This window comes from Mycteria americana, chromosome 5, assembly GCF_035582795.1.
Source record: "Mycteria americana isolate JAX WOST 10 ecotype Jacksonville Zoo and Gardens chromosome 5, USCA_MyAme_1.0, whole genome shotgun sequence".
In the NCBI taxonomy this organism is placed as follows: Eukaryota; Metazoa; Chordata; class Aves; order Ciconiiformes; family Ciconiidae; genus Mycteria; species Mycteria americana.
In genome coordinates this window covers 54,254,482-54,267,825 of record NC_134369.1, presented here as the reverse complement: position 1 = coordinate 54,267,825, position 13,344 = coordinate 54,254,482, and the positions used below count along the sequence as shown (strand labels likewise).

The 13,344-nt window shown below is 34.5% G+C and overlaps 1 protein-coding gene across 10 annotated transcripts in view; it reads left to right on the top strand.

The window, feature by feature from the left end:
• The window catches only part of EML5 (EMAP like 5), a 120,418-nt gene that overhangs the window by 53,424 nt on the left and 53,650 nt on the right, over nucleotides 1-13,344 (top strand). For 9 of the 10 annotated variants that reach the window (XR_012775952.1, XR_012775953.1, XM_075503401.1 and 6 more), the window contains 7 exons: nucleotides 3,333-3,519; nucleotides 5,327-5,432; nucleotides 6,641-6,734; nucleotides 8,606-8,706; nucleotides 10,597-10,799; nucleotides 11,941-12,052; nucleotides 13,088-13,215. Coding sequence is in view for 8 of the 10 variants with exons in the window: in XM_075503401.1 (XP_075359516.1) it covers nucleotides 3,333-3,519; nucleotides 5,327-5,432; nucleotides 6,641-6,734; nucleotides 8,606-8,706; nucleotides 10,597-10,799; nucleotides 11,941-12,052; nucleotides 13,088-13,215 (931 nt within the window). In the remaining 2 variants the exon portion in view is untranslated. The remainder of the gene's footprint in view (nucleotides 1-3,332; nucleotides 3,520-5,326; nucleotides 5,433-6,640; nucleotides 6,735-8,605; nucleotides 8,707-10,596; nucleotides 10,800-11,940; nucleotides 12,053-13,087; nucleotides 13,216-13,344) is intronic. The other variant, XM_075503402.1, reaches the window with a different exon arrangement.

Here is a 13,344-nt window from a genome sequence, read left to right as displayed (position 1 = left end):
AAACATGCTTCTCTTCATCTCTGCTTGGACTGTCTAAGCCCATCACTTTAGCCTTTTGGTGAAAAGTACCTATATAGTCAGGGAGTTAGTAAACTGGCGTGTGGGAAAGACCAGATTTGTTTAACTGGGTTACAAATGTCTTTGTTTGCAATGCTTGATATTTTGGCAAAATATGTTTTATTTTAATTGTAAAGAACTGATTGTATATCTATTTTTTTTTTATAACTGGAGGAAGTGAACTAAAATCCAAACTTCTGATCATAAAAAGTTAAAGATATGAGTAATAAGAACTATTTTCCTGCATCCTCGATACATTTTGGATTTTTTGGGTAGTCCTGTGATATATATGGCATTAACATACTCAATTTCACTGTGCTTAACTTAGGGTATATAGGCAATTTTTATGACAAGAACTGGGAAAATTCTGAATTTCTGGATTGCAGGTAGAAGGATCTGAGACCCTTTTGCTATCTTAATGCTTTTTACTTTTATAGGTGACTGCTAAGCTTGTAAGAAATTGCTCAATGTCCAGTATTTCTAAAGCATTATTTCTTTCAGCATACATATTTTTGTAGCTGCTTTTTAAAATATTCTCATTTAGGGTGCATATTCAGCATTTTTTATTATTATTCTGCACTTGAAAAGGAAATCCAGTATTTTTAACAGAGCACAGTGCAGAGTGAAGCACAAGAAAATGACATCAGAGGAACGATAGGTCCAGATATCTTCTTTGGCGCTGTGCCTGCCTTTATAATGCCTGCCCCTCCCTGAATGTTGTCATGTCCTTAAACTGTTGACGTTGCATACTGTGATAGGTTATTTTTGTTTTCTTTCTTCATAGTTACTGTAGGTCATTGTATATTATATCCCTTTAAAAACTAGTGGCTGGACATCAAAGAAGGGTGCAGCCAGGCAGGGGAAGCAGTCAGCACGTTGGGTCAGGCAGAAATCAGCTTCCAAACATCTGCATGTGTTGCTGCTGGGGGAAGTTGTTAGTGAAGGATATGGGTGGAGGGAGAGTGAAGCATGACTGAAGAATCTGCACCTGTATTGTGAGTCTAAATTGTTGGTCACTTTGAGAAGAGCAGGGAGCAGACATAGCTGAGCCTCAGACCTAATGGAAGGAGAGAGATTTTTCTAGAGACCTTGAAGGGACAGTATCTCAGGAGACACTGAAAAGTTGCTGGACTAGGACCAAACCTGAAGTTAAGAACCTGTCTTTGAGTACCAATCTAAACAGTGGGTTGGAGGGAGACTTATTTAAAAGCTTTTATTTCTGTGCTGTCACGGTTTTTGCTGGTTTAAGAAGTTCAGTTTGCTTGTTCGTGATCTAATGAGACCCAGCTTTGGACTTCACAGTGTCACAGACAATACAAAAATGGGAGGAGTGGCTGGTACACCAGATGGCTGTGCTGCCATCAAGAGGGACCTGGACAGGCTAGAGAACTGGGCAGGGAGGAATCTTAGGAACTTCAAAAAGGGGAAATGCAGCATTGTGCATCTGGGGAGGAAAGGACCTGGACCATCTGCTGGTCTGTTTAAAAAGTTTGTGAGATGATTTTAGCAATTTTTCTCTAATCACATATGCAATGGTACTTATGTCAGATCATGTTGTGTAGGTGGACCGACAGAGATACAGTGTGTTCAAACCTGCTCCAGGTATGTGCTGTGGTGTTTTCCAGTAATGCATAGGTCTAGTATTCGTGAACATGGATCCATGGCTGGAGTTTTCAGAATAATACTCATTAAGCTAAAGTTGGTCAACTGCCTTAAAGATTCGTTACTTGACCAGTGCATATGGTTGCACTGTGTATGCAAGGAAAGCTATATATAATTTTATGAAAGACTTTTCTACCTGGACTGCGTAATTTCTGTGTCATTTAAATCTTTTAAGTGTCTCATATGCAGTAATTGTCTTAATGCTATCCCATTCATTTTGTGTATGACACTTACTGGTATGTGTACAGATGCATCTCTGTCTTACGTGATAATTTAAAGACCTGCACTGTTGCAAAGAGATCCTGCATTTGTTTTCTTCTTAAAATAATGTAATTTTTTCTGATGATACATGCTTTTAATTGGGCAAAGACATTAATACCATGAGAAGTATGCCATAGGCATTAGAGATTTCTGTTAGTTTGCAGTTGCTGATAGTGAAAGTTTAGTTGCTGACTAATGACTTGCTGATCATCTTCAGGGCTTTTTTTCAACTAGTTCAGTTAGAAGTTGGGTGCAGATATACTTAGGTTGAGCCTTATGATCCCTAAATAAAGATAATTCATGGCCAATTCAAACACATTCAAGTGTCATTCCCTTCCTGTAAATTTAACTATATATTTAGAAATGTAACCAGATTTTGCCTGCATCTTTGTAAAATAATTAAAAAGTTGATTTAGTGATGATCTGTAAGAACAGAAGAAGGAACAGAAAGAGGTTAGCTGGGGAATTAATAGCATAGAAACAGGATGTGTCAGGAGTATATGTAGTATTGTTTATATCAGAAGAAAGGAATGAATAAATTTGAAGTTATGCATTTTAAAATGTTATCTCCGTTGACTGCCAGGGATAGCATAATTAAAAAAACTAATTTAAGACTTTCTTGTTTGTTTAATGTTTTTTAGGTTTCTGAGCCCCTTAAATTACTTCTGAAAGTAGGACCCTATCCTTTTTGAAAATGCCACCTTTGGTTTTTATGGGGTACTGCATCTTAATCACACCTAGGAAGAAATGTGTATACTGTGATAGCGCATACAGACCTCAGTTGGGAATTTGCCTACTCATGCCAGTTGCTGTATCAGTACAGAAAGGAGACAGGTTTTCCTTCAAAAAAGAAACTGATATGGAATAAAATTTATGCATTTGTTTTCTGTTAGCAAGTTTCCAGAAACTTTTAGTTTTATGATATCTCTGTTGCCCATATTCTTGTTGAAACTTTTGCTGCCTGATTTTTGAGCAGTAAGAGATAGAAAATGTCCAAAGTATTAGTTTTGGCTATTTGATTTAATTACATGTTGCATGCCTGAATTCTCCATGTGGTCTGGAAAAATTACTAGCTATTACTTCCTCTTCTAAACTAGTTGTGGAGAGTAACTATTAAATAGCAGCCACTTTCAAACTAATGTTAGTGGTACTGATGTCTGAATAGTAAATGACATTGATGAATTGGTGTTCCTTTGGGAAAATACGTTAATAATCTTAAAACACCAAAACAGTAATTGGTAAGTAATCTGATTTTTTACATGTGCAAAATGCATCTTGCATAATTTTATCTCAAAGTTTCAGTATATAATATGGTTATGACCTTGATGAAAAAACTTTTTTTCCTTAATTAGTTACAGGGGTTACGACTGTCGAAGCAATTTATTTTACACTCAGACGGGTGAAATTGTATACCATGTTGCAGCAGTGGGAGTGGTGTACAATCGACAGCAGAACACACAGCGCTTTTATCTAGGTCATGATGATGACATTCTTTGCCTTGCTATTCATCCTTTAAAGGACTATGTGGCAACAGGCCAGGTAGGATGCGTGTTTATCTACAATAAGAATCTGAAGTTGTTACTACTGAATTTAGAAAAGCCTGTTTTGGAGGAAGGAAGTCCATTCTACACTTATTCAGGTGAAGGACTACATTTCTGTTGCAGATGGAATCATGTTAAAAAACTGCAACATAAGTGTTTTTCCAGTTCTTTATATTAATTCTGATAAGACTCTTTAGTTGATAGGTTTTTTTGAACCTCTTTTTCATTTAAGAATAGTTTCATATTTTTTATTCAGCATTATGTTGCTTCTTCATGATAACAAGTGGAGGAAATGTATTATTGTATTATATTATAAATTCACGTATTGTTACATAACATCAAGTTAGCAGAATGAATGTAATGTTATTACATTCTGGCATTTCAATTTCATACATTATGTTTTTGGTTATCACCTATAGCCAAACTATTTAGAGTTTGTACATGCAGCACAGGTATGTATGTTGCTAAAGTATTTATAATAGCTCATTTTATCTTTCACCAGACAGTAATTTTAGGTAAAATTTTTAAACTCGTGTTTTCTGACAAACAACTTTTCCCATAAATGTTTACACCAGGACTTGAAGGTTTGATATGATGTTTCAGGGATTTTTAATTCTTATTATAATTATTGTCGTCGTCGTTGTTGTTATTATTAATAAATAAATTGGAGAACATGTGAACTGAAATTTTTAATAGAAATAAACTTTTGCTTATAATGCCCTTAATTTGTGTAAAAATGTTTGAGATTAACATAAATTTGCAGGTCAATTTAGAGATTAAAGCCCTGAATGGGAGAATGTATTCTATTTCATTTTGGAGTAGTAAAGACTATGAATAAAAAATGTGCCTGGATTTACTATATTTTAAAATACTTTATGCTATCAACAGAAAGATACACTCCATTATATACTGTTTTATATATACACATTTTATATACTGTTTTATATATACACATTATATACTGTTGTATACTACGTTACCTGCAGAAATTAAGTAATGCAGTAATCAAATTCCCCATGCAACACTGGTTCAGATTTTCCTGATAGTAGACGTTATGAAAAGCTTTGCAAACGTAACATGTTAAGTTTGTGGCAAAACCAGAAATAGATTCTAGTTTTCTTGAGTCCTGCCCCTGGTCTTAAACACAGGAGAGCGTTCTTCTGCTTTTGCAGCCCTTTTTTGTGTACGGAGGTGCAAAACCTTTGGTATAGCTAATAATCTTGTAAATATTGACTAATAATGCTTGTACGTAGTTGAAAAGAATAAGCTATATTCCATTTCTTACCAAGATCTAGTTACATACATTAGTGCCATTCTAGTGGAGATTACTCCACAGGTATCAATGCATTAGAATCTGACTTGTAGGCAATTGTAATGACACCAGAAAGCAACAGAAGTCACCTTGATTTCTCAAACAGAGTAGCTTACATACTAGCAATAAAAATAACCTTTTATTTTTAGACAGGGAATGATTGATAGAGAATTGATGGAATAAACATGCCACAGTGCAATCAATGAAGGGCTCCCCCCCCTCCCTGCACCCCCTCCCAGGAGGACTCTTGTTAATTGTGATTAATGTGCCGAAGTTCTTTGGAGGGAAGAAAGAGCCATCTGGGGAGTGGTATTTGTAAAGCAGGAGAAGGAATAATATACTGCTAGTCAGACAGAAGTAATAGTAGAAAAATTTTATCACTGTAAATTTTTTCAAATACTTTAAAAAGTATTTGTCAATATTGTACTTTTAAACAGCTGTGTGAAATAACTGAGAAATGAAAAGAAATGGTTATAAATGTGTATACTTTCAGGTTGGTCGAGATTCCTCAATACACATTTGGGATACAGAAACAATAAAACCACTCTCAGTATTAAAGGGCTATCACCAGTATGGTGTTTGTGCTGTTGATTTTTCAGGTAATAAGTATTTATTTATTTATTTATATACAATTTTCCTTTTCTGTATGAAAATACAAGCTAATCAGGTCTAATGAGCAACTCGGAATTCCTTTACACTGAAGATTCTGTATTAAAAATATTCTCCGGTGATCGATGTCAAATGAGAGAGGCTGTCTTAAAGTGATCATTCATTAAAAAGAGCTCCTGTGGAGTCTTGCACATCGGGAAATGCAAGAACAGGTTCTGTGCTGTTTAATAGCTGAGCTGATCACTTTGAAATTTCTTTTGGTTATATGAAGCAGGCACACAGATCTTGAGTGTTGTGTCTGCATTACAACTGTGTAAGGAAATTTTTGAGCAAATTGATCAGGTGTGTGCGCTTTTTTTTTTTTTTTTTTTTTTTAAATTAAATCCTGCAAGCCAATTGGGTATCACACTGATAAATTCAGAATGTCCACTTATGGAGTTCTGGGCAGAAACCCAGCCTCTCCCTCCACCTGATACTAACGTAAGAGACTGTCAGTTAAATCTTTTGAGATTTTTGCACCCCATACATTGAATTCCTGTACCAATGTTAAATTTCCATTTCTGCACTGGTTCCTATTCATTCTTTAATGGTTTGGATTTACTAGATAGGATCTCTAACCTCACAGTAAAGATGTGTGATCACACAGATGAGTAGTTTTGGGGTCTTTGATGCTTTTTACCTTTCTTTGGTTCTCCTTTTTCAAGATGTGAATCTCATTTCCCAAATTCTGGCATGGATACATAATGATTTCAAAGATAGATACATGTCAGAAAGTTATTGAACACAAGTGAACGCAAATAACTTCTTGGAGGTTAATGTGGGATACGTGTCAGAGTGTCTCAAAGACTTCACAGGGATTTTCAGCGTGAACAGAAGATTCTCACAGTACAACTTGTGATGAAGGTTTTTGTGCAACTATGTCAGCAACTAGCTGAACAAAGGATTTGATACAAACACAGAGGATCTAAGTGCAGTTTTTAGACAGGGTAACTTAAAGTCCTAAACTTCATCCAACTGACTGCTCAAGTTTAAAAGGAAACAGATGACACACGTGCCTCTAAGCACACGTGATACGATTATTTACCTGTTTATACATTCTTCTTATAATATTTGTGAAGTTATAATATCCTTTAATAAGTTTCTTATTGCAACATAATGTTATGTACCTACTCTCTTAATCATAAATTTATTTTTGTAGCGGATGGGAAACGATTGGCTTCTGTTGGAATAGATGACAATCACACTATTGTACTCTGGGACTGGAAGAAAGGAGAAAAGCTTTCAGCAGTAAGGTAGGAATTTAACTTTGTTTTAAAATTTGTACCTAGATTTACTGTCAAATGACAGTAAGCAAATTATATTCATTAAAGAATAACAGTTCCCTAATAAATTAGCAGTTTCTATCACTGAAGTGATACAGCCGATAACATTTAGCACAGCCTTAAAACTTTATTCAGAAGAAAAAACTGAAGCTCTGATAGAATCAACAAGAATTATTACAGTGACAGCTCAACTGGTGAAGAAAGACAACATAGAAGACAAAGTTTATTTACATTTATTTGGTGTGTTCTGAAATAATGTCTTTAAAACTCACTCCATGCTCTTCTGTTGGCCTTCCCAGAGATGGTGATGTATGCTCTGCTTTTCAGATCTTTTTCATCAGAGGTCATGTCTTTCTTGGGATAGTAGTTTGCAGTTGTTTTGCTCAGTTCTCTTTTCTTCAAGATTCTTTCCTTTTCCTTTCTGAGTCCTGAGAAGCCTGATCTACCTTTGAAGTTAGCTGTGCTTTGAACAAGAAGTTGGACTAAATAACCCCCAAAGGTTAAATATTTTGGAAGTTTCTTTGACTCTGCACAGGTTATTTCATATATGTTTATTAAATAAAGTTTTAATCTACAAGATAGAATCTTATTTCTAATGCTGAGTAATGTTTTTGAAACCTTTGTCTTTGTTTCTAAGGATCTATCGCTTTAAATAGAGTAGTAATGTGAGTGGGTTTTTCCCCACTCTGTCTGGATTCAGCATGTATACTCTAAATATTGTTCTAGATAGGTTTGAAAGGGATTTATTATTCTCTGCAGATATAATTTAAAAAGTGTCAACTTCCTTTTTATCCATTAAGTTCATTGTTGCTCTTCAATGACATTTACTCTCATTTTCTTTTTAAATGGGCTTTGAGTTTCTTATCCATTGAGGAATGAAAATCCTGAATAGATGATATAGGTAAAGAAGAGTACTCCCTTCCTAGTTGTTCGTCAGAAGCCCAGTTAGCTTGGCTTCTCTGAACATACTGGTTTGGGCCTTTCATTTGTCTGCCTTTCACTTTTTTTTTTTTTTTTTTTTTTTTTTAAAATACCCTTATTCTCTGAACCCACCAATCTCACTAAATTCTTTTTTTTAATCAAACTTTAATCAGTTTATACTGGATTTGAAACTGGTTCATGTTTTTTGTTACTAGTTCATTTAGTGGTCTGAAAATGACAGAAGGTAAAAGATAGTTGCCACTTGAACAGGGAGCAAAAATTAGGGATTAGAGGCTCTTCTGCATTTTAAAGGAAAAAAAAAATACTAGTAAGCATTTCTTTCCTTGCATAGAGAGCAAACATAGGTGAAAGCTGTTTTTCAAACTATAGGACTGAAGCAAGGCTTTGGTTTTATAGAAGCATGATAAGAAATCTAAAACACACAACAGGTTTTAATGTTTTTAGAAACAACTGAAACTTCCATTTGTTATTCTAACAAGAAAAAATAAAAATTAAAAGGTGAGTGAGAATGGCAATTTATTTTCAAAACGAGAGACTTGTAAAGTTGTAAATCTTATTTAAGCCATTAAGTTTCATTATGAGCTGCAGAGGTCTAAATGCCGTATACCTAAACTTAATGCAAATATATATTCTTTTGCAAAGAAAATGCCACCTAGTGGATTTCTGAAGTAGCAGAATTACTCACCTGCTTTGGAAAATGAAGGTTAATGAAAGCAGAACAGGACTCAGTATGTTAGTTCTTTGGCTTTCTTCCTCCTCATAAATTATTGTTAATGATTTGGAAGTAAATGTTAGCAAGATAGACAAGGTATAAATTAGCAAAAAAACCCCAACCCAAAACCTATTTAAAAATAGGAATAGTTACATTTTTATTTAAAATATTTTGCTTTGCATTTCAGGGGAAGCAAAGATAAGATTTTTGTTGTTAAGATTAATCCTTATATGCCTGATAAATTGATTACAGTTGGAATTAAACACATGAAATTCTGGCGTAGAGCAGGTAAGGAAACTTTTCATAATTACAGCATTTTCTGTTACTTAAAGTATAAATATTGCATCTCTTGCAGTATGTTTCGTGCATTAAAGGCGAATGTTTTCTCTGTATATCTCTCTAAGTTAGCTTTGCCCTAGTAGAAATAACGTTAATTGGCATTATGGCAGTAGTGAGAATTCTTTTTAAGATCAATTTGCCATGGAGCTAGAACTACACAAGTAGAAAGGACCCTGGATTTCCTACTGTCTGTTTTTATGCCTAATAATAACATAGCACATCTGAAAATGTTACAGAGCTGCTCTAAAATCATAGAACGGTTTTTGGAATAAGGACCTTTAGAACATGTATGTTATAAAGAGGCACAAATATAAATAAATGTAAGGTTATAAAAATCCACGTACAAAAATTCAGACAAAGTACTTGAAGAGAGGATACATGTGCCAGTTGAGACCAGTTTGCCTAGATACCTCCATTGAACTTGACAATTATAAACCAAGATAAAGCAGCTTGCTTTATCTGCTTGAAAAATTTTGAAGAGTGAAAAATCCATTCCCTGATATTAGTGTGAACTTCATTGTTTCAAACCTCAAAACATACATAAAGATATATGTGCTACAGAAGACTATCTTATCTGCTAAGAATGTTCTAATTATTCTTGCAGAATTTATGCACACCAAGTCACATGAGTCCCTGATAAAGATTAATTGTAGAGAAAAATCTGACAAGAAAAATGACACTAGTTTTCTCAGTTCTGGCTCCAACAGAAATTAATCAAGATTGTCTGAGAGCAACCTGTTGAAGTCTGTATAAATTGTTAATTTTAACAATTGTGCTTGCTATCTATAGAAAGAACAAAGTGTGTTAGAATATTTACTGAATGAATTACTATAAATTTTTTAGAAAGAAATTTTAACTATGATAAAAGCCTGGAGATGGCGATTTTGATTAAAGAAATGAAATTGTTTAAAATGCCTGTTTTCTCTCTGGCATTGCTCAGTCAGCAGGAATCAAATTTCTCTAATGCTACAGCTCATCTACAAACTGCAATGGCACGCTGGCAAGGGAGTCACTGTGAAACACACCTAGCAGTGTTAATGTGAGGAGCAGGAGTATCAGTGCACCTTAACAAATGCCAAGCCTCTGAAATCTGCACTAGAGCAGGTGCACTTGATGTGAGAAGTGACACCAAAATATATGCTTTGGACTAAACTTTCATCAATGCCAGCTGATGGCAGAGAGGTTCAGAGAGCTTGCCGCTGTAAACACAAGAACAGTATGAAGTGCCAGATCCTGAGTGGCTTCTGTGTTATAACACATGAAGTTTCTCTGAGGATTGTGAAAATAGAAATCTGACTTTCTAGACAGAAGTTACTATGTGTTATACCTGTCAAAAGATTTTAGACATGGTATTTTAAACAATTTTAAAATTTGTATAGTTGTAACGTTTCTATTCTCTATGGGCCAATATAGCAAACCTCTAAAAATTAGAAATCCTCTCACTGAAAACATATCATGAAAAGGATGGGATGTCAAGATTTAAACTCTTTATTTTCTTTCAAGTTAATTTCATTAGGAATTTCTATGAACTGTGTGGTAGATGTTAAGTTTTTGTTTAGATGCAAGTTTACAAATGCACTTTCTCTTTGCATGTCTATGTGGATATATGTACATATTCAAATCCAGATTCAAGTAGTAAGTTAAAAGTAAGGGTTTTTTTCCTTGAAAGATGCCAAATACTACAAAAATTTTATTTTGTGAGAACTCTTCTCAGGCTCAATTTTTTGGGGAGCATGGGTGAAGCAGAAGAAGAGGACTTGTTGCTCTAGGTAAAGTTGTATAGTTTTTGGAAAATAATTCTAAGCAAACATCTGATGACATGTTTTTGGTTTGAACCAGGCGGAGGACTAATTGGGAGAAAGGGCTGCATAGGTGCGTTGGGAAGAACCGATACAATGATGTGTGCAGTATATGGCTGGACTGAAGAGATGGCGTTCTCTGGAACTTCCACAGGGGATGTGTGTATTTGGAGAGATGTGTTTCTCATAAAAACTGTTAAAGCACATGATGGTCCTGTGTTCAGCATGCACGCATTGGAAAAAGTAAATAAACTGCTCATTGTTTTTTGATGTCTGGACAAAAAAGTCTATTAAGTTAGGCCTTTCCCAAACTCAGGAATCCATGGCTTTATTTCCATTACAGAAAAGCCTTGTGAGGTCCAGATTAAAAATAGTGTTTTATGCATGTTTCTAATTCTTGTTATGTAGCATGCTGTTTCTGAAACCCAGTCCAGTGACATCTTATTCGGTAATTTTCATGACCAAAAGTACTTTTTGATTTAAGTACTTTTCAAAAGTACTTTTTGATTTAAGTATCCATAAGATTAATGGAATATGTGAGCTTCTGAGAGAGCAAGAAGATCATACTCTTACTCTTTTGTGCTGTAATTGCCATCTACTAGTAGAAGCATTCAGTCTGTAGATCACTAAGTACTCTCTCCTGATTCTTAACTTCTTTTGACTCAGGAAAGCCTTTAAGCATGTGCTTAAATGTGAATGGGTGTTACAGTTAGATTACTTCTATGTTTGAAGTTATGTATATTTTTGTGGTTTTCTAGGTTAGACCAAGTTACTCCACCTTCTAATATTTGAGTTTCAGTATAGTAGCTTTGGACAAAGCATGTGTTATTCATATTGCAAGAACTAAGTTCTCCAAAGGAAAGTACTAATAATTTCAGTATTAAGTATACCTGTTGCTTCATTAAATAGCTGTAAATAATTTTTGAGGACAGAATGGCACAAATATGCATATATTTGAACAATTTAAGCACTAATCAAATTTTTGTCAGTGGCAGTAAGTTTGGCTTGGAGTAATGAGGTGAAATGCCAAAGGGATATTGAGGCTAAATAAGAAAAACATTTCAGTATTTCAGTTAAATTATTTTTCTAGTATGGTAGAAGCTTATTGGCTAGAACTTTTAAATCCAGCTTGTGTACGTGGACTGTACAGAACTGTGCTGCCTTCGTCAGAAGGAGAATTCAATCATTTTGTTGCTCCTGATCTTTTAATCTCTAACCTCTGTAGTTCTTTGCATTACAGTGTTGTATAAAATCCATTTTCAGTATGGGCAGAGATCACTGAAAATTTAAGGAAAGATAATAATTGATTATAACTTGTGATTTTTTTGGTTTTTTTTTTTTTTTGTTTCATTGTTGGGGGGGCTTTTGTTTGTTTTTTTTCCAGGGATTTGTCACTGGAGGAAAGGATGGTGTAGTAGCTCTGTGGGACGATACCTTTGAACGTTGTCTCAAAACCTATGCCATCAAAAGGGCTGCTTTGGCCCCTGGGTCTAAAGGTAACACAGACTTTATCCTATTTTTTTTACTCTATTTAAAATACTTTGTTTAGTAAACTCTTCCTGTGGAATTGCTTTGCCCAATGGAAGGAAATCCACATTTGACATAACAAATACTAAAAATGAATTTTTTAAAGCTTTATTGATTCTAAATAAGTCATTTTTCTGTTGGAAGGGGAATGGTATGTTGTAGTGTCTCTTTGCACATTTGGTGGGTGCAGATCATAATATTTACCTTATTATCTGCCTGAATTAATCGATTTAACCTTGAATCTCTTACCACCCAGGTGATTTTTTTTTTTAAGTGGCAACCAAAAAGCCTATTACATTTATAATCATGAAGTATCTTGTCTGACCTTTTTTGTTTTGGACGAGGAATGGAATTCAGCATTGTGGTTAGTTTTGTGAGGTATTAGTACATTTTGTGACTTAATTTTCTGTAAATGCATATGTCTTTTGAAATTATTTAAGAACATTTTCATTCCTATTATTCCTGTTTCTTCCATTTATTCTTGATCTTAGTGCTGATGTACAGTTTTCCCTATTTGACATTCTGGATAGCCTTTTCTACCTCCCCCTGCCCCCTAAAATTACATTTGCTGTGTTCTAGTGTATATGGTTTGATTTTCAAAAATCATGAATGGAAACGCCCATTAACTAAAACATTCTACTACAGAGTATCTCACTTTCATATCTGTTTAATAAAAAGCTAGATTTGAAGGTACCATAAATGCTAGCAATATAGTAGTATACATGATACTTCACACGCACAGTTTTTCACTAAGATTGCCAGTGAGTCAAGCTGATTAAACTTTAGAGATACTCAGTTGAGAAGAAAGATTAGTGTCAGTTGGGTAATTGCTAAATACTCCCAAATGAATACAAGCATATAAGTTCTTCCATGCAGGAATATGTTTTTACTTGTTTACTGCTGAGTATATTTTTCTACAATGAGAATGTAACATGCATATGTGTGAAAAGCCCTCTTTAAGGCATAGTTGAGAATATCTGTCTTCTAACATTTTAATGTTCTAGGTCTCCTCTTAGAAGATAATCCTTCTATACGTGCCATATCTTTAGGACATGGTCATATTTTAGTGGGCACAAAGAATGGTGAAATATTGGAGGTGGATAAAAGTGGACCAATAACTCTGCTGGTTCAGGTACCTGTTAAATATAAGTCAAATATTCCATACCACAAACACTACTTTATTTTTCAAGTAAAGACTGTTGTGAATTAACAAGCATTTTATTTACTAATGAAGTTAGCAAGTTACTATCACTTCACAGAT